The 27,126-nt window shown below is 44.5% G+C and overlaps 1 protein-coding gene across 3 annotated transcripts in view; it reads right to left on the bottom strand.

The window, feature by feature from the left end:
• Positions 1–8,040: 8,040 nt before the first annotated feature.
• The window catches only part of MAGI3 (membrane associated guanylate kinase, WW and PDZ domain containing 3), a 676,662-nt gene continuing 657,576 nt past the window's right edge, over positions 8,041–27,126 (bottom strand). For 2 of the 3 annotated variants that reach the window (XM_063955400.1, XM_063955401.1), the window contains one exon: positions 8,041–13,233. In XM_063955400.1, coding sequence (XP_063811470.1) covers positions 11,459–13,233 — 1,775 coding nt within the window. In that variant the 3' untranslated portion in view covers positions 8,041–11,458. Of the gene's footprint in view, positions 13,234–14,621; positions 14,713–27,126 lie in introns of all 3 variants that reach the window. The other variant, XM_063955402.1, reaches the window with a different exon arrangement.

Here is a 27,126-nt window from a genome sequence, read left to right as displayed (position 1 = left end):
GTTATCCGCTGATGCATCTGAAGATGCGATCCGGACCAGTTTTCCAGCAGATCCCACTGAAAAGTTCTTGCGTGAAAACTGCCGAATGGAATCGCTTCGTAAGAAGCCACCATTTTTCCCAGGACCCTTGTGCAATGATGCACTGACACTTTTCCTGGTTTTAGGAGGTTCCTGACTAGCTCGGATAACTCCCTGGCTTTCTTCTCCGGGAGAAACACTCTTTTCTGGACTGTGTCCAGAATCATCCCTAGGAACAGCCGATGTGTCGTCGGAAACAACTGCGGTTTTGGAATATTTAGAATCCACCCGTGCTGTCGTAGAACTACTTGAGATAGTGCTACTCCGACCTCCAACTGTTCTCTGGACCTTGCTCTTATCAGGAGGTCATCCATTTTCTTTGAAGAAGAATCATCATTTCGGCCATTACCTTGGTAAAGACCCGGGGTGCCGTGGACAATCCAAACGGCAGCGTCTGAAACTGATAGTGACAGTTCTGTACCACGAACCTGAGGTACCCTTGGTGAGAAGGGCAAATTGGGACATGGAGGTAAGTATCCCTGATGTCCCGGGACACCCTATAGTCCCCTTCTTCCTGGTTCGCTATCACTGCTCTGAGTGACTCCATCTTGATTTGAACCTTTGTAAGTGTTCAAATATTTCAGATTTAGAATAGGTCTCACCGAGCCTTCTGGCTTCAGTACCACAACATAGTGTGGAATAATACCCCTTTCCTTGTTGTCGGAGGGGTACTTTGATTATCACCTGCTGGGAATACAGCTTGTGAATTGTTTCCAATACTGCCTCCCTGTCGGAGGGAGACGTTGGTAAAGCAGACTTCAGGAACCTGCGAGGGGGAAACGTCTCGACTTTCCAATCTGTACCCCTGGGATACTACTTGTAGGATCCAGGGGTCCTGTACGGCCCCAGCGTCATGCTGAGAAACTTGGCAGAAGCGGTGGAGGGCTTCTGTTCCTGGGAATGGGCTGCCTGCTGCAGTCTTCTTCCCTTTCCTCTATCCCTGGGCAGATATGACTCTTATGGGGACGAAAGGACTGAGGCTGAAAAGACGGTGTCTTTTTCTGCAGAGATGTGACTTAGGGTAAAAACGGTGGATTTTCCAGCAGTTGCCGTGGCCACCAGGTCCGATGGACCGACCCCAAATAACTCCTCCCCTTTATACGGCAATACTTCTTTGTGCCGTTTGGAATCTGTATCACCTGACCACTGTCGTGTCCATAAACATCTTCTGGCAGATATGGACATCGCACTTACTCTTGATGCCAGAGTGCAAATATCCCTCTGTGCATCTCGCATATATAGAAATGCATCCTTTAAATGCTCTATAGTCAATAAAATACTGTCCCTGTCAAGGGTATCAATATTTTTAGTCAGGGAATCCGACCAAGCCACCCCAGCTCTGCACATCCAGGCTGAGGCGATCGCTGGTCGCAGTATAACACCAGTATGTGTGTATATACTTCTTAGGATATTTTCCTTGAGGACGGCCCTATCTGGAGACGGTACCGCCACTTGTTTTGATAAGCGTGTGATCGCCTTATCCACCCTAAGGGGTGTTTCCCAACGCGCCCTAACTTCTGGCGGGAAAGGGTATACCGCCAATAATTTTCTATCGGGGGAAACCCACGCATCATCACACACTTCATTTAATTTATCTGATTCAGGAAAAACTACAGGTAGTTTTTTCACACCCCACATAATACCCTTTTTTGTGGTACTTGTAGTATCAGAAATATGTAACACCTCCTTCATTGCCCTTAACAAGTAACGTGTGGCCCTAAAGGAAAATACGTTTGTTTCTTCACCGTCGACACTGAAATCAGTGTCCGTGTCTGTGTCGACCGACTGAGGTAAATGGGCGTTTTAAAGCCCCTGACGGTGTTTGAGACGCCTGGACAGGTACTATTTTGTTTGCCGGCCGTCTCTGTTGACATTATCACGTAATTCCTTGAATAAGCCATCCATTCCGGTGTCGACTCCCTAGAGAGTGACATCACCATTACAGGCAATTGCTCCGCCTCCTCACCAACATCGTCCTCATACATGTCGACACACACGTACCGACACACAGCACACACACAGGGAATGCTCTGATAGAGGACAGGACCCCACTAGCCCTTTGGGGAGACAGAGGGAGAGTTTGCCAGCACACACCAAAAACGCTATAATTATATAGGGACAACCTTTATATAAGTGTTTTTCCCTTATAGCATTTTAATATATATAGTCATATCGCCAAATAAGTGCCCCCCCTCTCTGTTTTAACCCTGTTTCTGTAGTGCAGTGCAGGGGAGAGCCTGGGAGCCTTCCCACCAGCATTTCTGTGAGGGAAAATGGCGCTGTGTGCTGAGGAGAATAGGCCCCGCCCCCTTTTCGGCGGGCTTCTTCTCCCGTTTTTCTGAGACCTGGCAGGGGTTAAATACATCCATATAGCCCCCAGGGGCTATATGTGATGTATTTTTAGCCAGAATAAGGTACTATCATTGCTGCCCAGGGCGCCCCCCCCAGCGCCCTGCACCCTCAGTGACCGCTGCTATGAAGTGTGCTGACAACAATGGCGCACAGCTGCAGTGCTGTGCGCTACCTTATGAAGACTGAAAAGTCTTCTGCCGCCGGTTTCTGGACCTCTTCATTTTTCGGCATTTGCAAGGGGGTCGGCGGCGCGGCTCCGGGACGAACCCCAGGGTGAGACCTGTGTTCCGACTCCCTCTGGAGCTAATGGTGTCCAGTAGCCTAAGAAGCCAATCCATCCTGCACGCAGGTGAGTTCACTTCTCTCCCCTAAGTCCCTCGATGCAGTGAGCCTGTTGCCAGCAGGACTCACTGAAAATAAAAAACCTAACAAAACTTTTACTCTAAGCAGCTCTTTAGGAGAGCCACCTAGATTGCACCCTTCTCGGCCGGGCACAAAAATCTAACTGAGGCTTGGAGGAGGGTCATAGGGGGAGGAGCCAGTGCACACCACCTGATCCTAAAAGCTTTTACTTTTGTGCCCTGTCTCCTGCGGAGCCGCTAATCCCCATGGTCCTGATGGAGTCCCCAGCATCCACTTAGGACGTCAGAGAAAAATAAATAAATAAATATATATAAATATATATATATATATATGGAAAAGGAAAATAAAGGACAAGCGCCTGATGGTGCAGTAATTTAGAACTTGGTTTTGTATCACGACAACACTCGTATAGGTATTCCGCGTACCAGATGAGGGATTTTCAATCATGCACATCAAATACTGTTATTTTCGGTCTTCCTTCTGTTGCTCACAGCATAGAGGGTCGGAAAGCTAAAGTGTATCAGCAAGTCACAAGGGGTCTTTATCCTCCAATATTCAAAATGCGATGGAATCCGGTGACGTGAGGGTCTGGTGATTCTCCATCACCTCCTTGTACAGACCCCTGTGTCCTACTAATTGCTCCCACTCCACTTCATGGGTCAGGATTGATAGAGACTGGGTTCCGGATCCTGGTCAGACCTCCACACATAGGGGGACATCAGTTATGAAATGGGGTGGTCACACTCGGCAGGCGTCTTCCCAACGATACATTCCAGCATATGACAGGGATCTATCTAGATAGATCCCTGTCATATGCTGGTATGTATCGTTGGGAAGACGCCTGCCGAGTGTGACCACCCCATTCCATAACAAGGGCCCCTACCAACTGCATTCCCCCGGTGGGCCCTACATGCCGCAGTCCAGCACTGGGCTGTAGGTGAAACTACATACTGGTATATGCAATCTGTAGGTGAAACTACACACTGGTATGTGCAGGCTGCAGTTGGAACTGCACACTGGTTTTGGATGTGCAGTTAGCAGATTGTGAAAGACAGTGCATGCAGGTACTGGTAGTGCAGAAGATCAGCAGTCTGTACACTGTCCCGGGCAGCAGTTGATGACTTGAACATGTACAGACTTGAGCTGAAATGTAGCAGTGTGGAAGCAGCACCGATGCAACTGCGTTTAACTCTCTGACTTTGCAATCTGGAGATAATTGGTGGTGTGGGACTTCTCAAGTTTGTAATGGATAACTATGCAGGTTAGCAGGCCGGATGATTAGCAGTGGAATTGCACAGGTTTGAAATCAGAACTGGAGAAGATTTGACAGGAGCTGGTAACTGGTAAAGTACAAGGTGAACCGACGATGAACAGATGCAAATAAAAGGTTTTAATAGGGATCCCTGATCAGTCATTGGTGCCTCTGGTCAGGTGGGAGCTAGCTCCTCGGTTTGGAAGAGACCAGAGACAGCTGACCACTCCAACATGGTGGTGCCCATGCAGTGCAGAACCCTGGAATAGACCCAAATCACCAACAGCTAACCAGACCATGTATGTTTTATTTACTGTCGTGATGAGTGTGAGTGCCCCAGCAGGTGAAGGAATAGCACAGAGTCTAGTAAGACGGAGTCAGAGTCCGTAGCGTGACAAATATATTCTCTATTTAAACATAGTACCCTCAGATATAGAATTCATATAAAGCTGAATTTCTGTCTCAAACAGTACAAGTCAAAAGTGTCTTCAATGAATAATCTTTGCATGAGGGGCAAGTTATGACTTTTGTATTAGCAAGAACCAGCATGAGTTTGTGAGGGACAGATCATGTCAAACTAACTTAGTTAGCTTCTATGAGGAAGTGAGAGACAATGTTGACCAGGGAAAAGCAGTGGATGTGGTCTACTTAGATTTGGCAAAAGCCTTCGATACAGTGCCTCACAGGAGACTGATCATCAAATTAAAGGAGCTTGGCCTAGGAAAAACTGTTTGTACATGGATAAGTAACTAGCTGGATAACAGGGTACAGTGAGTAGCGGTCAACGGGAAGTCCTCAAGCTGGACACCAGTAGTCAGCAGAATACCACAAGGGTCCGTACTCGGGACACTACTGTTCAACATATTTATCAATGACCTAGAAATAGGCCTGAAAAGCACAGTGTCAATCTGTGCAGATGATACTAAACTGTGTAGGGTAATTAATTCGGAAATAGATGTGGAGCCTCTGCAGAATGATTTATCTAAACTTGAAATCTGGGCGTCTAAATGGAGAATGAGGTTCAATATAGAAAAATGCAAGCTTAGGCATTTCGGGACTAAAAACAAACTTGTATCTTACATATTAAATGGGGAAAGTCTAGGGGTAACAGTATTGGAAAAAGATCTGGGGGTACTCATTGATAATAGGCTTAATAACCGTACACAATGTCAAAGCGCAGTAAAGAAGGCAAGTAAGGTGCTTGCGTGAATAAAATGGGGAATTGAGACAAGGGACGAGGATGTAATCCCGCCGCTGTACAAATCATTGGTACGTCCACACCTTTTATTTTATTTTATTGTGTTCAGTTTTGGGCACCACTGTATAAAACAGATATTGGTGAACTCAAAAGGGTGCAAAGGCATGCTACTAAATTGATTAAAGGGCTAGATGGACTGGATTACGAGGAAAGGCTTACTAGGTTGAATATGTATACTCTGGAAAAGAGGCGTCTAAGAGGAGACATTATTAATATCTTCAAATATGTAAAGTGACATTACAAAGAGTTATCAGAGGAATTATTTATTAAAAGAACTCTGTTTAGGATACGTGAGCACTCGCAGAGGCATGACGAGAGAAAATTCCGTACGCAACGGAGGAAAGGGTTCTTTACTGTTAGGGCAATAAGGATTTGAAATTCCCTGCCAGGGAAGGTGGTAATGGCAGACTCTGTAAATGCATTTAAAAAAGGATTGGATACATTTCTGAAAATGATATCCAAGGTTATAACATTTAAAATATTGACGTTAATAATCCGGGTGTAACATGATTTATAGTTGTAACTAGTCATAAAACATTACTTCAGCAGGTACATTATAATCAACACAACTTAATACAGAATACAGGTTGAACACGATGGGCATTTTGCCTCTATTCAACCTCAATTACTATGTTACTATTATTATTTATTCACATGAATAGGGACCATAATCCAAGAAGAGTAAACAGTAGTAGTGCATGTCCTTTGTGCTGCAATTTTTACTTTACGTATTAACAACTAGAAAAGTAAACATACTTTTAATATATCAAAAGCCAAAGAGTTAGCTCTCAGGATTCATACAAGTTGATGGTATATTCCCCTAATGTAACCTAGTAAGAAGTATCTTACAAAATGCAAACTATAGTTAAACGGCTTATACTGCAAATGACAAGTTTAATTTAGAGTGACTACAGTATGTCTTTCTTACTGGGAGTCTATACTTGCTAGGCATGCTAATGCTATTCATATATGGAAACTAAGCTTTTGTTTCATACATGGCTCTCAGTAGAAATAGGTTGTGTGGAATACGTAGGTAAAATCTTTTTTCTCCTTCGTACCTAGAGACAGTGTTCATATTACTATTTATGTGACATGAGTGTGTGAGTTTTGGAGGGGAAATAATCAACTCAATGTTTCCTAAATTTCATGTAGTAATCTGAGTTAGTTTAGCCACTTTCGAACCTTAGTAATTTCCTCATGCATGTAAACACTACTTTAACCCAATGGCGTCAATAGGGTGGTGCAGGGCGCACCTGAGTGTCACCCTCTGAGAGGTGTCTGCTCCTCCTCAGTAATTGGGACCTGCACTGTGACATTATTGTGCAGCACCCAGCTCCTGTCACTGAGAACAAGCTGACGAAGCAGGGACAGTCTCTTTGAGCAGAACAGAATGCTGGGCGTACCTCCAGAGAGATAAAACAGACGTCCCGTGAGGACTCATCCCCTTTTTGGTCAGACAGTTACTAACTGGCGCACTAGGTGTCACCAACCCCAGTGACACCACTGGTCTGACCACAGTAGCCATAATGAAACTGTTGCACCATACTGATACATGTTTGTATGTAGAGCAAAAAAGCAAGCAACTGGGAAAAACCATGTTGAACTGCAGGTGTAATGTGTATAGAGATTTACATTTGAGTGGGTAATATTGTTTTGTGCAGGGTAAAAACTGGCTGGTTTGCTTGTAGCCCATTTGCATGTAGCCCACAACTAATAGACACTTATTTTTGCACTGTAATTAAGATTTCAGTTTGAACACACCTCACCAAAATCGAACTCCCTCTGCACATGTTACATCTGCCCCACCTGCAGTGCAACATAGTTTTCACAGTAACTTGTTTGTTTGCTTTACTTACGAACATGAATCAGGACCAATATGGGGAAAAAAGTGGTATGTACGCACTTCTGACCATTCTGTCCGATGCTCCTACAACAGCAGCGTCGCCTTTGTGTCATTTTAGCAGATATTTTAGACAGATGATTTTCATGGATAGAAAGCAGAATGTAAAGGTGTGTACAAAGGAATCAGCATTTTGATTCGGACTTCTGGTGGCAAGTGTAATCAAAAGTAAAATTGCATCGAAAGTATGTATGACTGTACAAGTGTGTACCTAGCTTCAGGTGTTTACTGCAATCAGACACGATTTTGAGACAGCATATACAGTAACTTATCACCACATACTACAAAATGCGTGTGTAATGGTTAGCATTATTGCCTCACAGCTCAGAGGATCATGGGTTTAATTCCCACTGGAGTTTGTATATTCTCCCCATGCTTGCGTGGGTTTCCTCTGGGTACTACGGCTTCCTCCCACACTCCCAAAAACATACTGGTAGGTTAATTGGTTGGCAGAAATGAACCCTAGTGTGTGTGTGTGTATATACATGGGCAGACTAGATGGGCCAAGTGGTTCTTATCTGCCGTCAAATTCTATGTTCATCTACGTTTCAGCTGTAAAAACCTACACAAGTATATTCTGAATTGAATATTTTAAGGTTAATATTAAATAAACTGCTTTCTTCATTAATTACTTTAATTAAGGCAAATTACAATCCTAATTTAGTCTATGATGCTTAACTGTGAATAGAATATGGTGCAGTAATTGAATACTTAATTCTTCTTTGAATGTGTGTATTATGCACCATTTTTTAATGAAAAGAGAGACAAATAAAATGTGTATTTAATTTAATCTTTAGTAAACCTGCTTAGAGTCTTAATAACAAAAGACAAAGCAAGTCAGTGAATTCATTTTAATGCAAAATAGTTCCTAATTCTGGATGATGCTTCTGCTGAACACATACAATATAGAATGCATTATTGGAAAATAAACCAAAATTATACAGCAATTTAGTTTTTTTATTGTACAGTGCAAGAAGGCCATTGACTGGATTGTTCTCATATATATATATATCTATATAAAAAATAATAACTGCTTTACAGATCTATTCTATACTTTGGAAAGATATATGTATATATATATTTATAGGTGCTGTACATTATATAAACATTTACAACCAGTAAATCTAGTCTTGATTCCCTTAATATTTCAAGGCAACGTTACTTTGAGATTTGGAAATACCAGTTCCTTCGAGAAAGATTTACTTTTGGAAATCATCACAATATGTTTAACAGAATAGATCAAATCACAGTAATCAGTTAGGTGCATTAAATCTGGATTAACACTTCTGTTGCCAGAGAAACCAGAACTTAAATCACCCTGACAATTAAAGCGTTAAATCACAGCAGAGCAACATTCACCATAACAGACAGAAGTATATAGCAAAATCCCAGGGCGTTGTGTCTTTAAGAAGTCTACAGCAAAATGCAGGCTTTTCAAGAAATTTATATAAAACATAGATTGATATTTAATTTGACATACACACATTTCATTAGGTTCCCATTCTATTTAAGTCGTAATTGTGTCTGAGTGTATAACTTGCTTTAGTCAAATCAATATGATGTGAATTTGTAAAGTTTGCTGACGAACATTTAAAACAGTTCTCGATAACATGCGAGCACTGAACAAAGTAATACCAGTTCCCTAATATTAATACGGCTTTTTGGGTGGAACGTAACACTAATACATCACCACACTGTGGAATTCCCACAACAAATCCTACCTAATAAATAGTATCCTGTGGTGTTCAACCGGGAGGCACTCAATATCCTGGCTGTTGGGATACCAGCGCCGGGGTACCAACAACTATTCACCATCTTGGGGTGTCCACGAGACCCCTGGAGGAAGAATAAACCGTGCTCGCAAGGGGCTCTTCTGCGCTCGCCCCGCTGCTGACATTCCAGCACCGTTATGCTGGGCGCCAGGATCCCGAGCGCCGGGATCTCGTAGTACACCCGTTCAACCTGATGGCACACTACCAACTACAGGTCAATCAAGCCAATTTTAATTTAAAACAGAAAATCGCTCTTTCTACACATATAAAATGATTTTAGTTGTGTTTTATACTATTATAGGTCAGCATAGGCAAACACTCAAAATTACTTGAAAACCCCCCCCCACACACATATCTGGGCAGAAATTCTGTATTTGCCAACTGCACTTTTAGTGAAAAGGGAAGAAAATTAAATATGAAACACATGCACATAAAAATAGGGATTTTGTGTTGCAAAGATATAACTAGAGTAACTTGTGGCATGTGCATTACCAAAGAAAATTGACCCTGTCATCTTCACATATTGAAGACATACATTTTTGTAGGTTGCAACCAGTGGTGGTTTTTACCTATCGGCTGAAGGACTGCAGACCCCTCCCCTTTCCCCCACCTCCCAAGTAAAATCTGCCACCCCGATCAGTGTCAGTGAGCCAGATGCAGTCTGTGACTGCACTGGCTGCACTGTGACTGGCAGTGACATCCTATTGGAAGTCCTACCTACCAGTCACAGACACACGAGGCAGTCACATTGGAGGTGTCTCCTCCCTCCTGGACTGCCAGACCGGGCTGCAATTACCAGAAACTGGCTTTCTCTAAGAAGCCACTCCCTGCCACGTCAGCCCAATCCAGCTTCTATAGGCTGCAGCCGAAGCAGCCCATAGACGCCAGGGGTTTGCACATGCGCAGTCGCACCGCAGTGTCTGCGCCTGACCCAGAAGCATTTCACAGGTGCCGGGACCCGTAGACTCCTGTCTCCTCTCCAGGCATGTGGGTAGCGGCAGCCCCCTCTACATGAAGTAAGTAGGACCACTGCTGGTTGTAACCGTGTCCATTAAAAATGCAGTTTATATGTTTACAATGAACCAATGGACACCGAGATACAAAAATTGTGCCCCACTCATGTCACTGGTTCCATCACATCATTTTCATGATACTTCCCCTTTGTGCAAACCAAAGTCCCACTTTAAAACCAAACAAACAGATGTGTACACAAATGAAATAGGTGCAGACTTGTGTGACAGCTGTATACTCTTACAGAACATACCAACCCTTTAAGAGGGTAACCATGGTAACACAACATAATTGAGGGTGTATTTTGACACTAAAATCTTGGTAAATATGGATTCACATACAAGGTATAGTTAAGGTATAGCATGAATTATAAACTTTTCACATTAAAGTCCTTTAGATGCTAAGATATTAAGTTGTGGGATGCCAAGGGTTTATTCATGCATTTAAAAAAAAAGGCAGTTAAAAAAACATTTCAACAGTGGTGGTAGTGTCACAGTGTTTCACTGGTTTCCCACCTGTACTGTATGGGCTGCAATTTCAAAATGCCATTTTAACCACGTGTCCCTAAAAATTGTAAGAAATTGCCCTATATAAAATACATGTTATCTTGCTACTCTGCAGTTCACTTACATGAAAAAGCTTCTTTTGCATCTCACACAACTATAATTAAGTTATGCAAAATCATTATTTTAAAAGCTGATAAAATACATGCCGCTCAGTTTACTGCATATATTATTATTATTTTTTGTTCCTTTCATATTAAATAATGTACATTATAATGAAACTCCGCCACGGGAAGAGGAGTGGAACATTTAACTGTTCTGCCATGTTTGCAGTAAAACATATACATGTTAAGTATATATGAAAAGTAGAAAACTAGAAGGTAACAGGACCCAAATTTGTTCATGTCAGTTTTCATGTATGCATGTAATGATTCTATAAGTCTTTGTTCTGGGGTGCTACTTTTACACAGGACAAATATAAAAAAACACTGGTGGATAGTCACATGTAATCAACTATATGTCATGCCCAGTATTGTCCTTGCTTTGACCGGTATAAACCTGTATGTTGTAATTTTGTTTTTGAGTCTGTAAACATGCAACATGCTAATCATATTTCAGCCAGGCCTTTTCGGCTTATGTAAGAAACACGTTCAGTTTAGACTTTACACAGACATACAGCAGGAAATAAACTGAGCAATCAGATAAATTGGCACAAGAAGTGGAGTTATGATCACATTGGCAAAGTTAAATAAACATTGTTCAGGATCTGTACAATACTGTCCCCAATTCTGTAATAGCAGCATAACATCCAATAAGTGCAACAGGACACCTTCATAGGGTTACGTGGATCTCAAGCCTGTGGAAGACCATTCATTGCAAATAAAATCCAAAATGTCCTTCATGCAAATAAGGTTATACGCCTCTAAAATACATTTGCTGCAATCAGCTGACGGCACAAGGTATTGATGTCTATATATTCATTGGATCAGCTTTTGTGGCTTTATTTGAACTGGGCACTTTCCATGGTCCTGGAGTTACGTGTGTCTTCTTCCCTCCTGTTCCTGACACTCCTTCATCTTTGGTTTTCTCTGTAGTTTCGACTATTGAATTTTTGTGTTGTGGATCATGAGGAGAATCAGAGGATACTCCATGATGGTTCTTCTCTATTTGTTTAGTTTTTAGAACATGGTCTTGCATTTCTTGCTTAATTGTTGAAGAACCACCTCCTTTTTTAAATAGCTCAGTCTCATGCTTTTTTTTCTCATAATTTGTAATCATTCTTGGAGATTTTTCCTCTGTATGCTTGCTTATTTGTTCTGAAGATTTTTTGTCATTAACACCATGAAGACTTGACCTTTCTTCTCGTCTGGACTTCTCGTGCTGCTCATCAATCTTTTTGTCATTTCTGGATTCTTGTAAGTCTCTATTGGATTTATGTCTCCTGGGTTTCTCCTCCCTCTCCTCTCTCCTGGGCTTCTCCTCCCTCTCCTCTCTCCTGGGCTTCTCCTCCCTCTCCTCTCTCCTGGGCTTCTCCTCCTTTTCCTCTCTCTTGTGCTTGTGCTTCTCCTCCCTCTCTTCTCTCCTGGGCTTCTCCTCCTTCTCCTCTCTCCTAGGATTCTCCTCCCTCTCCTCTCTCTTGTGCTTTTCTTCTCTCCTGGGCTTCTCCTCCCTCTCCTCTTTCCTGGGCTTCTCTTCCCTCCTGGACTTCTCCTCCCTCTCTCCTCTATTCTGTTTCTCCTCCCTCTCTCCTCTCCTGGACTTCTCCTTATCACCCCCTATCTTGGGCTTCTCCTCTCTTTCCTCTCTTCTGGGCTTCTCTTCCCTCTCATCTCTCCTAGGCTTCTCCTCCCTCCTGGGTTTATCCTCCCTAATATCTCTCCTGGGCTTCTCATCTCTTCTCTGTTTCTCCTCCTTCTCATCTCTTCTTTGTATATCCTCCTTTTCCTCTCTCTTCGGTTTCTCCTCCCTCTCATCTCTCCTTGATCTCTCATGCTTTTCATGTATCTTTGGCTTTTCTTCTCTGTCTTCCCTGACTAATTTTTTTTCTTTTCTTTCCCTAGACTGGTCAACACCTTCAACTTTGGCAAGAAGTTTCTGGAATTTGTTTTGTTTTTGCAGTTTCTCTTCTTCTCCGGTGCTTTTTTTCTCTACTTCCTCCTTTTTGTAAGTTTTTTTTGGACTGGCAGACCTTCCCCTATGTCTCCTACTCTGCTCTTTAATGTAAAATACATCATCATGATCACCCTCTGGATTTTTATCATGTAATTTTCTGGGGCTTAAAGATCGATCTCTGACTTCTTTTTGTGTTCCAGAGTCTGCCTGTCTAGAACCCTGGAGTCTTTTGGAATGTTCTCTATCAATCTTCCCTGGACTTGTAGATCGCCCTCTTCTTGTGCTGATTTCTATCCCAACCACTACTGGTTTATTTTTATTTAAATTCTTGGGACTCACAGACTTTTCTCTTTGTTGGTCTTGGTTTTGGACAGGCGACAGCACGTTTTCTTGTTTCAGGTCTTTCTTCTCTTGAGTGCTAGCACTAGGCAGAACAGTAACCTCCTCTTTTATTTGCTGTATTTCATTCGGCTCACCCATTTTCTCAGTTTCCTGAACTTCAAAAAAATCCTCATAAGGTTCTGGCAAATTAAAAACTCCAGAACTGGGATCCACATATGAATTTGATGATAATGCAGAGAGGTCATCATATATTACATTTGTAGATGCAGGATCAATACCTTCCAGATCATCTAAAGTAAATGAAAGAAACAAACAAACAAAATAAGACAGCAATAAGATAGTCCAATCATAATATAAAATATAATAATAACAATAAATGAGGTAAACACGTGACATGTAATGGCTTATACAGCATATTGTGCAAGGGAATTCTTCATTAACATAACTGTTCTTCTTAAAAGCCTACACAAAAAAGCTCATGCGTTTGAAACAAAAAGCCCATATGCATTAATGTAAGTTGAAATGTAACACCGTGTGGAGTAAATGAAATGTAATGTGCTCTCCTTGAACTACGGCAGCTATTTTCTACAGGACTACAAACATCCATGCTAAAGGGTACACATAGAGAAATGTGCGCAAGTATAGAGCAACACTTTTATTTAAAGATATTAAAATTCTAAGTGTTGCCCATGTGAATTTAGCTGTATTTCATGCAGTGCAAGATTTTTTTTTCTTTTTGATTTTTTAAAACCCAATCACGCATATGTGGTACACTCATGTGATGATTACATGCTGTTTAATTCAGGGTCCAGTGTAGATATGTTTCACGGTTCTTTATGCTCATAGCCAAAAAAGACTTAGGGGTATATTCAATTAGTGCTGAATCTTCCGACAGTCGGAAAATCTGCACTAATTCAACCTCAATGTATTCAATAGCGGGCGCTTTCGGACGTTTTTTTAATCTATTTTAACCCATGCCTTTTTTATTCAGTCGAATCGGCATGTGCGAAAACGGAACCAAAAATTGTCGAAAACGCCCGCAAATTTGACAAAACAAGTGGATCGGCGGCGAATTCGACGATCCACGTGGTTTTCGCCCATACGGATTTTTCAACCAGTTGGAAAAAAAACAGCACGGGCATTAAATAGGTCGACCTAAAAATGGGTGAAAGTGCAGTTTTTTTCGACTGGTCGAAAAAATTACACTAACTGAATACCTCCCTTAGCAGTAATAAAGAGCATGCATGTGACATAGTAATTTTACAGTTCAGATGGCCTAAAGGTTAATATTACAGTACATATTGGTGTGTATATGCACACACAGTATACTAAAGTGTCTACATGCAAACAGCACACGAAAAAAAAATTCACATTAAAATCTGAACAGGTAACAATAACATTTTTCTTTTCTAAAACAATTTAAAAAAACAGCCATAAGATCACTGTCATGTGAGGAATGCACTGATTGTTAATGCTTGCTTGCTGTAAGCAATTTATAACCTACTGTCTTTCCCCAAGGCCTGAAACCTTTGTACCTGAGTAAGGCCACTAAATGTTATTGGTTATTCGGCGCGTGCACATGCAATTTAATGAGCTTTCACTGCGGTTAGAACAGACAAGAGACACTGAAGACTGAGGAGGAAGTGAAAAGATGAATCAATGGGACATGCACATTTACCAAGTCTTTAAGGGAAAGACCAAGAAAAGCACGAGAAAGCCTTATTGCTGATCAGGTTTCACGTAGGAGCAGAGGCTGGAAGGAGCCAAACCTGAGGAGAAGGAAAACAAGCCTGGAACAGAATACCAACATCACCAAAGCACAGCTAGCAACAGTCTACAACCAGACGATCATTAGCGATGTGTGGCATGTACAGGAGTGCTTGTACTGTATGCAGAAACATACTGATTCCCAATAATCTTTTGATGCTGCTTTGATATTTTGGAGCTGCCGTCAACAGGTAATGGAAGAGAAACAAAATATGCAGAATGTTAGCATACTAATTAAAAAAGTATATTAATTCTCTTAGCCCATACAAATTGACCTTAAAAATTCAAAAGGAGAGCTATGGTAGACTTGGGATCCGGACTGAAAGTCGATAGTAACTAGGTCGACAATGTCTAGGTGGACCACTATTGGTCGACAGTAACTATGTCGACAGGGTGTCTAGGTCGACAGGGTCTTTAGGTCGACATGCTCTAGGTCGACAGGTCAAAAGGTCGACATGGGTTTTTCACAATTTTTTTCTTTTTTTTTTAACCTTTTCATACTTAACGATCCACGTGGACTACGATTGGAACGGTAATCTGTGCCAAGCGAAGCGAAGGCACCAGGCCCGAAGCATGGCGAGTGAAGCGAGCCATGCTAGTGGACGCGGTGCACTAATTGGGGTTCCCAGGCACTCTACGAAGAAAACGACACCAAAATAACATTAAAAACTCATGTCGACCTTTTGACCTGTCGACCTAGAACATGTCGACCTAAAGACCCGGTCGACCTAGTTACTGTCGACCAATAGTGGTCGACCTAGACATTGTCGACCTAGTTACTGTCGACTTTCAATACCACACCCGGTAGACTTACCATGGTTAACACTCTTTCTGTGAGATACATTGTGTTCCACAGGGAAACATCAGGGTGTAGAGTGGATATTGATCCAGAGGCACCAACAGGCTAAAGCTTTAGGCTGTCCCAGGATGCATTGGGGCCTCCTCTATAACCACGCCTCCCGGTACTGTGAGCTCAGTTTCGTTAACCAGTCCAATGCAGGAGCAGGTAAGAGAGAAGGTAGATGTTCGTCACACAGAACCACATTCTCATGACAGGAGAAGGGACCAGCAGCTAATGCCATCCAAACCCAGAGAAGCTTGGTGCGTCAGGGTGGGCGCCCTGTGGAACCAAATGTACCTCGCGGAAAGAGAGTTAACAATGGTAAGTCTACCATAACTCTTCTTTTCTGCAGCAGGTTACATTCGTTTCCACAGGGAAACTTTGGGGATGTCCTAAAGCAGTTCCTCAAGGGAGGGGACGCGCCTTAGCGGGTACGAGAACCTGGCATCCAGAGGAAGCATCCTGGGAGGCGGCAGTATCAAAGGCATAGAACCTAATAAACATGTTCACAGAGAACCATGTAGCCGCCTTGCACAATTGTTCTACGGACGCATCACAGCAGGCCGCCCAAGAAGGTCCAACAGACCGAGTAGAATGGGCATTAATAGCAGCAGGAGCTGGGAGACCAGCCTGCGCATAAGCTTGTGCAATCACCACTCTAATCCATCTGGCCAAGGTTTGCTTATTCGCAGGCTAGCGATGTTTGTGAAAACCAAACAAAATAAAAAGGGCATCTGACCTCCTGATAGAGACTGCCCTCTCCACATTGTCGAAGTAAAAAAAAATACATAAAGAGAACATACAAACTACACACATATAAGTCGCTATACTTGCAAATACACGCAGCGAGCACAGCAATATATGGTAACACACGCATTTACACGGACATGCACAGAGATGGATTCGACACTTATTTTCATACAGTACATAATTATAATAATATCAAGCGCCAGACATCATGATGATTTAAAATTATATATAAGGAAGTAATGTCATGTATGTGTATTATTTGAACGAAACAAGATAGACCGGTCATGTTTACTATTGAAGCAACCAGGTTGATGTGTAGATTCATTTGATGCTTGTTGTGAAGTTGTGGGACATTGCAGCGGATAATTATGATTAAATGTATAAAAACTAAAATCACTTTTATTAGAACATTAGATATTCCCAACAGGTAATGAACAGGAAACTCAGGCCAGCCCATTGGATGTCTTCAAGGCTGAACCTGATTAGCATATACAAAGGAACTGGTGACTCATCGTGAATCCCTCCCCCAGAAACTAGATAACACATTGATCACACAGGAGCTTAGTTGCTTTTTGGTCTCAGAGGATGATGGACTTACAGTTCCTGTATTTATTTACAGAGAGAGACATAAGATGCATTGGAGGGAATGGTAATTGTATCGCTGGCCTGTAACTGTAGGTAACTGTATGTTTAACTGCTTACTGTGTGAGTGTAACCATGTAATTATAGGTATACTGTACATTGTAATATATATTGAATCCATATCCTTTTAATAACAAATCTATACATCAATGAGCTTTGGAACTCAGATAATGTGTGGGTGTATTGTTTTCTCTTATGGGATGCAGTGTTTTGCTATATATAGCGCACATTCATGGGATATGGTAATAAGAGGTGCAGGCGTTTACAATATATATTAGAGCGGGCATTTTAAATATTTGTGAGAAAGCAATTTGGCATTCACAACATATATACGGAGAGCCCGTACCACAACCAAAGACCGCTCTTTGGAGGACAAATCAGAAGAGATAAAGGCTGGAACCAAAATCTCTTGGTTAAGGTGGAAAGATGACACCACCTTAGGTAAATAACCTCGGCGTGTTCTAAGAACTGCCTGGTCACGATGAAATATTATAAAGGGTGGACAACAGGATAATGCGATTAAGTCCGACACCCTTCTTGCAGAGGCAATAGCCAGTAAAACAAGACCTTCCCTGTGAGCCATTTAAGGTCCACCATCTCAAGAGGTTCAAATGGAGACTCTTGCAGGGCATTCAGGACAACAGACAAGATCCCATGGAGCCACAGGAGGGACATAGGGAGGCTGAATCCGTAAGACACCCTGAGTGAATGTATGAACGTCAGGTATAGATGCAATTTTTCTCTGAAACCATACCAACAAGGCAGATATGTGAACCTTGAGGGAGGCCAGACGAAGGCCTAAGTCCAGGCCTCTTTGCAGAAAAGCCAGCATTCTGGAAGTTCTGAATCTGTATGCATCAGAATTCTTATCAGCACACCAGGCGAAGTAAGAATTCAAGACCCTGTAATAAATCTGAGCAGAAGCCGGTTTGCGGGCTTTTAACATAGTTTGGATGACCACCTCAGAGAATCCTTTGGCTCTTAGGAGTGATACTTAAAGAGCCACACAGTCAAAGCCAGCCTGGCCAGGTCCGAATAAAGACAAGGGCCCTGGTATGAGGAGGTCTGGGCGCTAAGGAAGTAGAAGAGGACGCTCTGTCGAAAGACCCTGCAGGTCTGAGAACCAATGCCGTTTGGGCCACGCTGGAGCGATTAGAAGTAGAAATCTTCCTTCTTGTTTGAACTTCCGCAGGACCTTGGGCAGCAGTGATACTGGAGGGAACACGTTGGGCAGCCGAAAGTTCCATGGAATTGCCAGTGCATCCACGAATGCTGCTTGAGAATGCCTGGTCCTTGATCCGAGGACCGGAACGTTGTGATTGTGTCGAGATGCCATCAGGTCTACGTCTGGTAGGCCCCACTTGTCCACTAGGAGTTGAAAGACTTCTGGATGAAGATTCTCCACTCCCCGGCGTGCACGTCCTGGCGACTGAAGAAATCTGCTTCCAAGTTTAGGATGCCCGGAATGAACACTGCCGATAGTTGAGCGTAATGCCAGCTGCCAGCCCTAAGGATTTTTAACACTTCCATCATAGCCATGCGGCTTCGAGTGCCGCCTTTATGGTTTATGTATGCCACCGTAGTGGCATTGTCTGACTTGAACCGACCTGTTCTGTACCAGAGGCAGGGCGACAGTCAATGCACTGAACACCGCCCGCAACTCCAGAATGTTTATTAGTCCAGCGACCCTGAAAAGAGTGTTGCTCCAACACCGCACCCCATCCCCTCAGGGGGGGTCCGTTGTCAGCATGACCCAGTCAGGGATCCATAAGGGACGGCCCCTGCTCAATTGCAGGTCCTGTAGCTACCAGGTCAGCGACAGACGAACCTCCGGGGTCAAAGTGATCATGTGAGATCTGATCCGATGAGGTAGGCCATCTAACCATTAACCTCTGCATTGTGCGAGAATGAAATTGAGCGTATTCTACCATGTCGAATGCCGACACCATCAGGCCAAGTACTTGCATTGCCGAGTGAATCAACGCTCTGGGGCGGCAAAGGAAGCATCTTCTCCTGTCTTGAAGTCTCAGGACTTTTTCTGGAGACAGAAACAGATGTTGACTTTTTGTGTCCAGGAGTGCCCCCAGGGGCACCATGCTCTGAGCTGGGACCAGCAAGGATTTCGTCCAATTGATGAGCCACCCGTGGGCTTTTAGGAAGCTCACCGTCAGTTGCAGATGACTCCTGGCGACGGAGATGGGCCGTCATTACGGCCATGACCTTGGTGAAGATCCGAGGAGACATAGCCAGTTAAAATGGCAGAGTCTGGAAATGATAGTCGAGGTTGCCAATAGCAAACCGCAGATACTGCTGATGCGACATGGTAATAGGTATATGCAGGTACGCATCCTGTATATCCAGGGATACCATGTAGTCTCCAGGTTCCATAGCCAGTATAATTGAGCATAGTGTTTCCATATACGGAAATTGGACACTCTCACAAACTTGTTCAGTGATTTGAGGTTGAGTATAGGCCGGAAAGACCTATTGGGTTTCAGAACTAGAAACAGGGTCGAGTAGTAACCTCTGCCTCTCTAGGCCAGAGGATCCGGCACTACCACTCCTGTATTCAGGAGATAACGCACAACTTTTTGCAAAGCTTGCGCCTTTAACAGATCCGAAGGGATAACCATGGTGCAAAACTGGCAAGGGGGACGTCTCTTGAAAGAGACTGCGTACCCGTGAGAGACAACTTCTCGCACCCATGCATCTGAAGTGGTCATTGACCAGACCTGGGTGAACTGCAGAAGTCGGCCTCCCACCCTGGGGTCCCCAAGAGGGAGGCCAGCCCCGTCATGCGACAGGCTTGTCTTGTTTAGAAGCAGGATGCCGGGCTGCCCAGGACTGCTTTGCCTTGGGCTTAGTGGTTTTGGGTGCATGAGATTGTCTCGGGTATGCCTGACTTTTTGCTTTTCCTTGATGCCGAAAGGAACGAAAAGTGGTTCCTTTAGCCTTCTGTGCAGAAGGATTAGTATTTGGAAGAAAGGCAGTCTTAGCAGCTGCCAAATCAAACACAATTTTATTTAGGTCTTCACCAAACAAAATGTCCCCCTTTTTGGAGTCTAGGTCCACCTTCCATGACCTCATCCACAGAATACGGCGAGCCAGGACAGATGTAGTCGACGCCTTGGCTGCCAACACACCCGCCTCAGAGGATGCCTCCTAAATGTAATAGACAGCGGTGGTAATATGAGACATGTATTGTCTGGTATTGTCAGATATATCCTCGGGCAGCTTTTTCTCTAATGCCTGAACCCATGCTTCAATTCCTTTGGCAGCCCAGGAGGCCACAATAGTGGGTCTATGTACAGCACCTGTAATGGAGTAAATAGATTGCAGGCATCCCTCCACACGCTTATCTGTCGATTCCTTCAGTGAAGTGACAGTGGTGACAGGCAGAGTGGACATGAGAATCCACCAGTAGTGAATTTTTCCACTTGTTACATAACTCTGCAGGGAGAGGATAGCGAGCCAAGGCCCATCTAGACAGAGGGAATTTCTTCTCTGGATTAGACTAAGGCTCCTGCCTGATGTCCATCAAATGGTCAGAATGGGGTAACAGATTATTAACCACCTTCTGTCATTTAAACAAATCAGTTTTCTTAGCAATAATAGTGGAATCATCATCAGTGATTTGTAGGATTTGTCTAATACAACCACAAGGGCAGGGACATCAATTTGCAATGGAGAAACCTCATCCGAAACACCTGATGCAGTGTCTGACAGGACAGTATGCTCCCCCTCCCCATCAGATGAAACATCTGAGAGATTTGTGGATATTGAGGAGGAAGCAGCCCGCTTAAATGACCCAGAGACACTAGAGTGACCTGGAGTAGATTTTTGTCTGACGAAGGAATGATTTAATTGCTGCAACTGGTTAGACAAATTTTCCGCCCAAGGTGGATTAACCGTAGGGACAATTTGTGGCTGTAATGGCACAGGTGGTCCCATAGGGGGCTTAAGGCATTCCACCGGAGTACCCAGCAGGTTTGTGAATGCAGCCCAGGGTGGCTCCTGATTGGTTACAGGAGCTGCGGACTGACTGGGAGATGTATGATGCATAGTACACAGACCATCATACACAGCTTCCCCCTCTGGTAAATTTTTGGCGCATGCTCTGCATAATGCAGGAGCGTCCACAGACTTACTGCCCTTCTTGTTAGACATGGTACACAAATGCAACAAGAGCGAATTAGCACGATAAAGCCAGACAGAGTACAATACCTGCAAAAAAATCCATTAGTATGTGACTATAGACACAATACACAACACCAGTGAATAAATCCGGCATTATGTGACTGAGCACACAGAAAAATACACGTAATAGGTAAATACTGTGACGCACTATACATATGACTCTGACGCACCTAGTCCCATAGGGTTCAGAATATAGTGATAGATATACCTGGGAAACACAAAGTCACAGGCAATGCAGATAATTATTATGACAATAAAACTGCACTGGACTAGTATATGTACAGATATAACAAGATTTTAATACCTACCGGTATATCCTCTTCTCCTAGTCCGTAGAGGATGCTGGGGTCCACTTCAGTACCATGGGGTATAGGCGGTTCCGCAGGAGCCATGGGCACTTTAAGACTTTTCCAGAGTGTGAACTGGCTCCTCCCTTTATACCCCTCCTCCAGACCTCAGTATAAAAACTGTGCCCAGGGAGACGGACATTTCGAGAAAAGGATTTACTTTTACGTTAACGGTGAGATTCATACCAGCTCACACTTCAACCATGCTGCACAACATGGCATTCAACAGAACACATGCCAACGGGCATGAACTATTGCAGCAACATGCTGAAAATAATTTGAACACAACACTTGTGTACTATAACAAAATAACAACTGCAGGCAAATTTACGCACTGGATTGGATGGCCAGCATCCTCTACGGACTAGGAGAAAAGGATTTACCGGTAGGTATTAAAATCCTGTTTTCTCATACGTCCTAGGGGATGCTGGGGTCCACTTCAGTACCATGGGGTTATAACAAAGCTCCAGTACGGGCGGGAGAGTGCGGATGACCCTGCAGCACCGATTGACCAAACTGTAGGTCCTCATCGGCCAAGGTGTCAAACTTGTAAAACTTAGCAAACATGTTTGCCCCTGACCAAGTAGCTGCTCGGCAAAGCTGTAATGCCGAGACCCCCCGGGCAGCCGCCCAGGATGAGCCCACCTTCCTAGTAGAATGGGCAGTCACCGAATTCGGTACCGGCAATCCTGCCATGGAATGAGCGTGCTGAATAATACCTCTGATCCAGCGCGCAATCGTCTGCTTAGAAGCAGGACACCCAATCTTGTTGGGAGCATACAGGACAAACAGTGCCTCTGTTTTCCGTATCCGAGCTGTTCTTACGACATAGATTCTCAATGCCCTGACCACATCCAGAGACTTTGAAGCAGCGAAGGTGTCAGTAGCCACTGGCACCACAATAGGTTGGTTTATATGAAAAGAAGAAACCACCTTTGGAAGAAATTGATGACGAGTTCTTAACTCAGCCCTATCTTCATGGAAAACCAAGTAAGGGCTCTTGTGTGACAAGGCCCCCAACTCAGACACCCGCCTTGTGGATGCCAAGGCCAACAGCATGTCCACTTTCCAAGTGAGAAACTTCAACTCTATCTCCTGAAGAGGTTCAAACCAATCCGATTGAAGGAACTGCAACACCATGTTAAGATCTTATAGTGCCACAGGAGGCACAAATGGAGGTTGGATGTGCAGAACCCCTTTCACGAATGTCTGAACTTCTGGAAGGGAGGCCAATTGTTTCTGAAAGAAAATGGACAAGGCTAAAATCTGGACCTTGACTGAACCCAATCGTAGGCCCGCATCCACACCCGCCTGGAGAAAACGTCCTAACTGAAACTCTTCCGTTGGAGCCTTCTTGGTTTCACACCAAGATACATATTTTCTCCAAATACGGTGGTAATGTCTAGACGTTACTCCCTTCCTGGCCTGAATAAGAGTGGGAATGACTTCTTTGGGAATACCCTTTCGGGCTAGGATCTGGCAATCAACAGCCATGCTGTCAAACGTAGCCGCGGTAAGTCTTGATACACGCACGGCCCCTCCTGCAACAGGACCTCGCGAAGAGGAAGAGGTCAAGGATCTTCTATGAGTAACTTCTGAAGATCTGGATACCACGCCCTCCTTGGCCAAACTGGGACAATGAGGATCGCTCGAATGCCTGTTCTTCTTATGAGCTTGAGAACTTTCGGAGTGAGTGGAAGTGGAGGGAATACATATACCGACCGAAACACCCACTGGGTCACTAGTGCATCCACTGCTATTGCTTGAGGGTCTCTCGACCTGGAACAATACTGTATCTCTGAAGCCTCTTGTTGAGACGAGATGCCATCATGTCTACTTGAGGAACTCCCCAAAGACCTGTCACCTCTGCGAAGACTTCTTGGTGGAGGCCCCATTCTCCTGGATGGAGATCGTGTCTGCTGAGGAAGTCTGATTCCCAGTTGTCCACTCCCGGAATTAAAATTGCCGACAGAGCTCTTGCATGTCTTTCTGCCCAGAGGAGGATCTTTGTCACCTCTGCCATTGCCGCTCTGCTTTTCGTTTCGCCCTGACGGTTTATGTACGCAACTGCTGTTACATTGTCCGACTGGATCTGTACGGGTTGATCTTGAAGATGGACCGCTTGTAGAAGGCCGTTGTAAATGGCTCTCAATTCCAGAACGTTTATGTGGAGACAAGCTTCTGGACTTGACCACCTTCCTTGGAAGCTTTCCCCCTGTGTGACTGCTCCCCAGCCTTGGAGGCTTGCATCCGTGGTCACCAGGATCCAGTCTTGAATCCCGAACCTGCGTCCCTCTAGGAGGCGAGAACTGTGTAGCCACCACAGGAGCGAAATTCTGGCTTTGAAAGAAAGGATTATCCTTTGATGCATGTGTAGATGGGATACGGACCACTTGTCCAGTAGGTCCCACTGGAATACTCTGGCATGGAATCGGCCAAACTGTATGGCCTCGTAGGCCGCAACCATCTTTCCCAACAACCGAGTGCATTGATGAATCGACACTCTTGTTGGTTTCAGAATTTGTTTGACCATTCTCTGGATTTCCAGAGCCTTTTCTACTGGAAGAAATACCCTCTGTACTTCTGTGTCCAGTATCATCCCCAGAAAGGACCTGGACCTTGCCTTTATCAGGAGATCGTCCAGGTAAGGAATTATATTGACTCCTTGCTGTCATAGGAGGACCATCATCTCCGCCATCACCTTGGTAAACACCCTCGGTGCCATGGAGAGTCCGAACAGCAACGTCTGAAATTGGTAATGACAATCCTGTACTGCGAATCTCAGATAAGCTTGATGCGGAGGATAAATGGGAACATGTAAGTAGGCATTTTATGTCCACTGACACCATGAATTCCCCCTCCTCCAGACTGGAAATCACTGCCCTCAGAGATTCCATCTTGAACTTGAACCTTTGCAGGTAGAGATTCAGATTTTTCAGGTTTAGAATCGGTCTGACCGAGCCGTCCGGCTTCGGAACTACGAATAAGCTTGAATAAAACCCTTCTCCTTGTTGTAACAAGGGAACCAGGACAATGACTTGATCCTGATAACATTTTTGTATTGCTGCTGCAACCACTTCCCTGTCCGGGATAGAAGCTGGTATGGCTGATTTGAAAAATCGGCATGGGGGAATGTCTTGAAACTCCAGTTTGTACCCTCGGGACACTATTTGTATGACCCACGGGTCCAGGCCAGATTGAACCCAAAAGTGACTGAAGAGTTTCAGACGTGCCCCCACCTGAGCGGACTCCCGCAAGGGAACCCCAGCGTCATGCTGAAGCTTTGGCAGGAACAGAGGTTGATTTCTGCTCCTGTGATCCTGGAGACACTGTGGACTTTTTTCCTTTTCCCCTTCCTCTACCCACAAAGGAAGGGGAACCTTTACCCTTTTTGTATTTATTGGGCCGAAAGGACTGCATCTGAGAGTCATGTGTCTTTTTCGCCGGTGCAGGAGCATAAGGCAAGAATGTCAACTTACCTGCGGTAGCCGCAGGAACTAAAGCATCCAGCCCATCTCCAAACAAGGCCTCACCTTTGTACGGGAGAGCCTCCATATTCCTTTTGGAATCTGCGTCAGCATTCCATTGGCGAATCCACAACGCCCTCCGTGCTGAGATTGCCATGGTAGCGGCTCTTGATCCCAAGAGACCAATATCTTTCATGGCTTCTAGCGTCTTTGATATGACCTAATGTTAGAAGTATCTCGTCTCTATCTATTGTGTCAATTTCTGATGACAAGTTTTCTGACCACTTTTCAATAGCACTACTCACCCACACACAGGCAATGGTAGGCAATGGTAGGCCTGAGAAGTGTCCCATTTGCCACATAAATAGATTTCAACTTAGTCTCTAACTTGCGGTCTGCCGGCTCTTTTAGTGAAGGCGTCCCAGGCGCAGGGAGAATCACCTTTTTTGTTAACCGTGACAGGGCACTGTCAAAAACGGGGGGTGACTCCCACCTTTACCTGTCCTCTGCAGGGAAAGGGTAAGCTACCTGAATTCTTTTAGGAATCTGAAATTTCTTTTCAGGGTTTGCCCAGACTCCCTCAAAGAGACTGTTCAGCTCATGAGATGGAGAAAAAGTTACATTAATCTTTTCTTTATAAAAGTAAGCCTGCTCCTGTGGTAAAGGAGGGGGCTCTGTAACTTCTAACGGGTGGTCTTCAGTATGCCGTCTGTCGGGATCCCGGCGCACAGTATACCGGCGCCGGAATCCCGACAGCCGGCATATCGACAGTTTTTCTCCCTTGTGGGGGTCCACGACCCCCCTGGAGGGAGAATAAAATAGCGTAGCGCGCCACCGTGCCCGCAAGGGGCTCATTTGCACTCGCCATGCTGTCGGTATGCCGGCGGTCAGGCTCCCGGTGCCGGTATGCTGGACGCCGGGAGCCCGGCCACCAGCATACCATACTACACCCCTTCTAACACCTCCTTTATAGCAATAATCATGTATTGTATGTTTTTTGCTAACTTTGGATCTATTCCCCTGGAATCACTAGTGTCAACACAGGAGTCAGAGTCCGTGTCGGTATCAGTTTGTACAACTTGTGCAAATTACCTTTTATGTGACCCAGAGGGGTCCCCTGTGGATGAAAAAGCAGAACTCTGAAAAGTCACATCTTCGACAGATTTTCTCCAACTTTATGCATGAGACTCAGACTTATCCAATCTCTTACTGATTTGATTCACACTATCACGTAATTCTTTCACCCATTCAGGCTTATGGTGGACTCTGTGTCCCTAAAATGGATCCCTCAGGGGAAGAGCTCCCTGCCTCAGACATGTCACACACGTGCACAATCACACCACAGACACTCCGGGGCTTATAGGGTACAGACCCACAGTAAATCTGTCAGAAGGACACAGAAGGGAATTGCCAGTTCACAATTCAGCGCCAATGTAAAAAATCGCTGTGTATCTACAGAGACCTTTAGCACTTTTATATGCCAATTTAAGCACCACTTTTCACTCTGCCCCCCCTAATATACACCCTGATACTTAATTTAGACGTGGGGGAGGGCCAGTGTGTCTTCTCCCTGCAGCTTGCCTGGAGAAAATGGGGCTGAGCAGCGCTGGCTGACTGAGGAGGAAAGCCCCGCCCCCTGCAATGGCGTGTTTCCCCTCAGAAAACATGAGGTAATATTTATACTGGCGGGGGTTTAGGGTTGTGCCACGGGCCAATATGCTACCTTTTTGCCAATCAGAGTAGGTTTTCATGCTGCCCATGGCACCCCCTAACGCCCTGCTGTGCGCTGTGTATGGATAGCATGTCCGCGCAGCGTTCCCGCTCGCTGCGTACCTTGAGCCGTCACGATGACTGGAGGTCCCTATTGCAGATCTCCGGTAATAATACGCGTCTTCTGACTTCTGGCTCTGTTAGGGGGGTGACGGCGTGCTGTGGGAGTGAGCGCATAGCCGCAGCTAGTGTTCAGTACCCTTCAGGAGCTAATGGTGTCCTGTCAGCAAGAAGTAGAGCCATGAAACTCTTTAGGAAGTTGGTTCCTACTTCTTCCCCCTAAGTCCCATGAAGCAGAGAGACTGTTGCCAGCAGTCTCCCTGAAAATAAAAAAACTAACAAAGTCTTTTACTGAAACTCAGTAGAGCTCTACTAGAGTGCGACCAATCTGCCTGGGCACAT

The sequence above is a fragment of the Pseudophryne corroboree genome, chromosome 2 (assembly GCF_028390025.1).
Source record: "Pseudophryne corroboree isolate aPseCor3 chromosome 2, aPseCor3.hap2, whole genome shotgun sequence".
Taxonomy (NCBI): domain Eukaryota; kingdom Metazoa; phylum Chordata; class Amphibia; order Anura; family Myobatrachidae; genus Pseudophryne; species Pseudophryne corroboree.
Note: the sequence above shows the minus strand (reverse complement) of the source record. Positions and strands in the feature narration are given on the sequence as shown.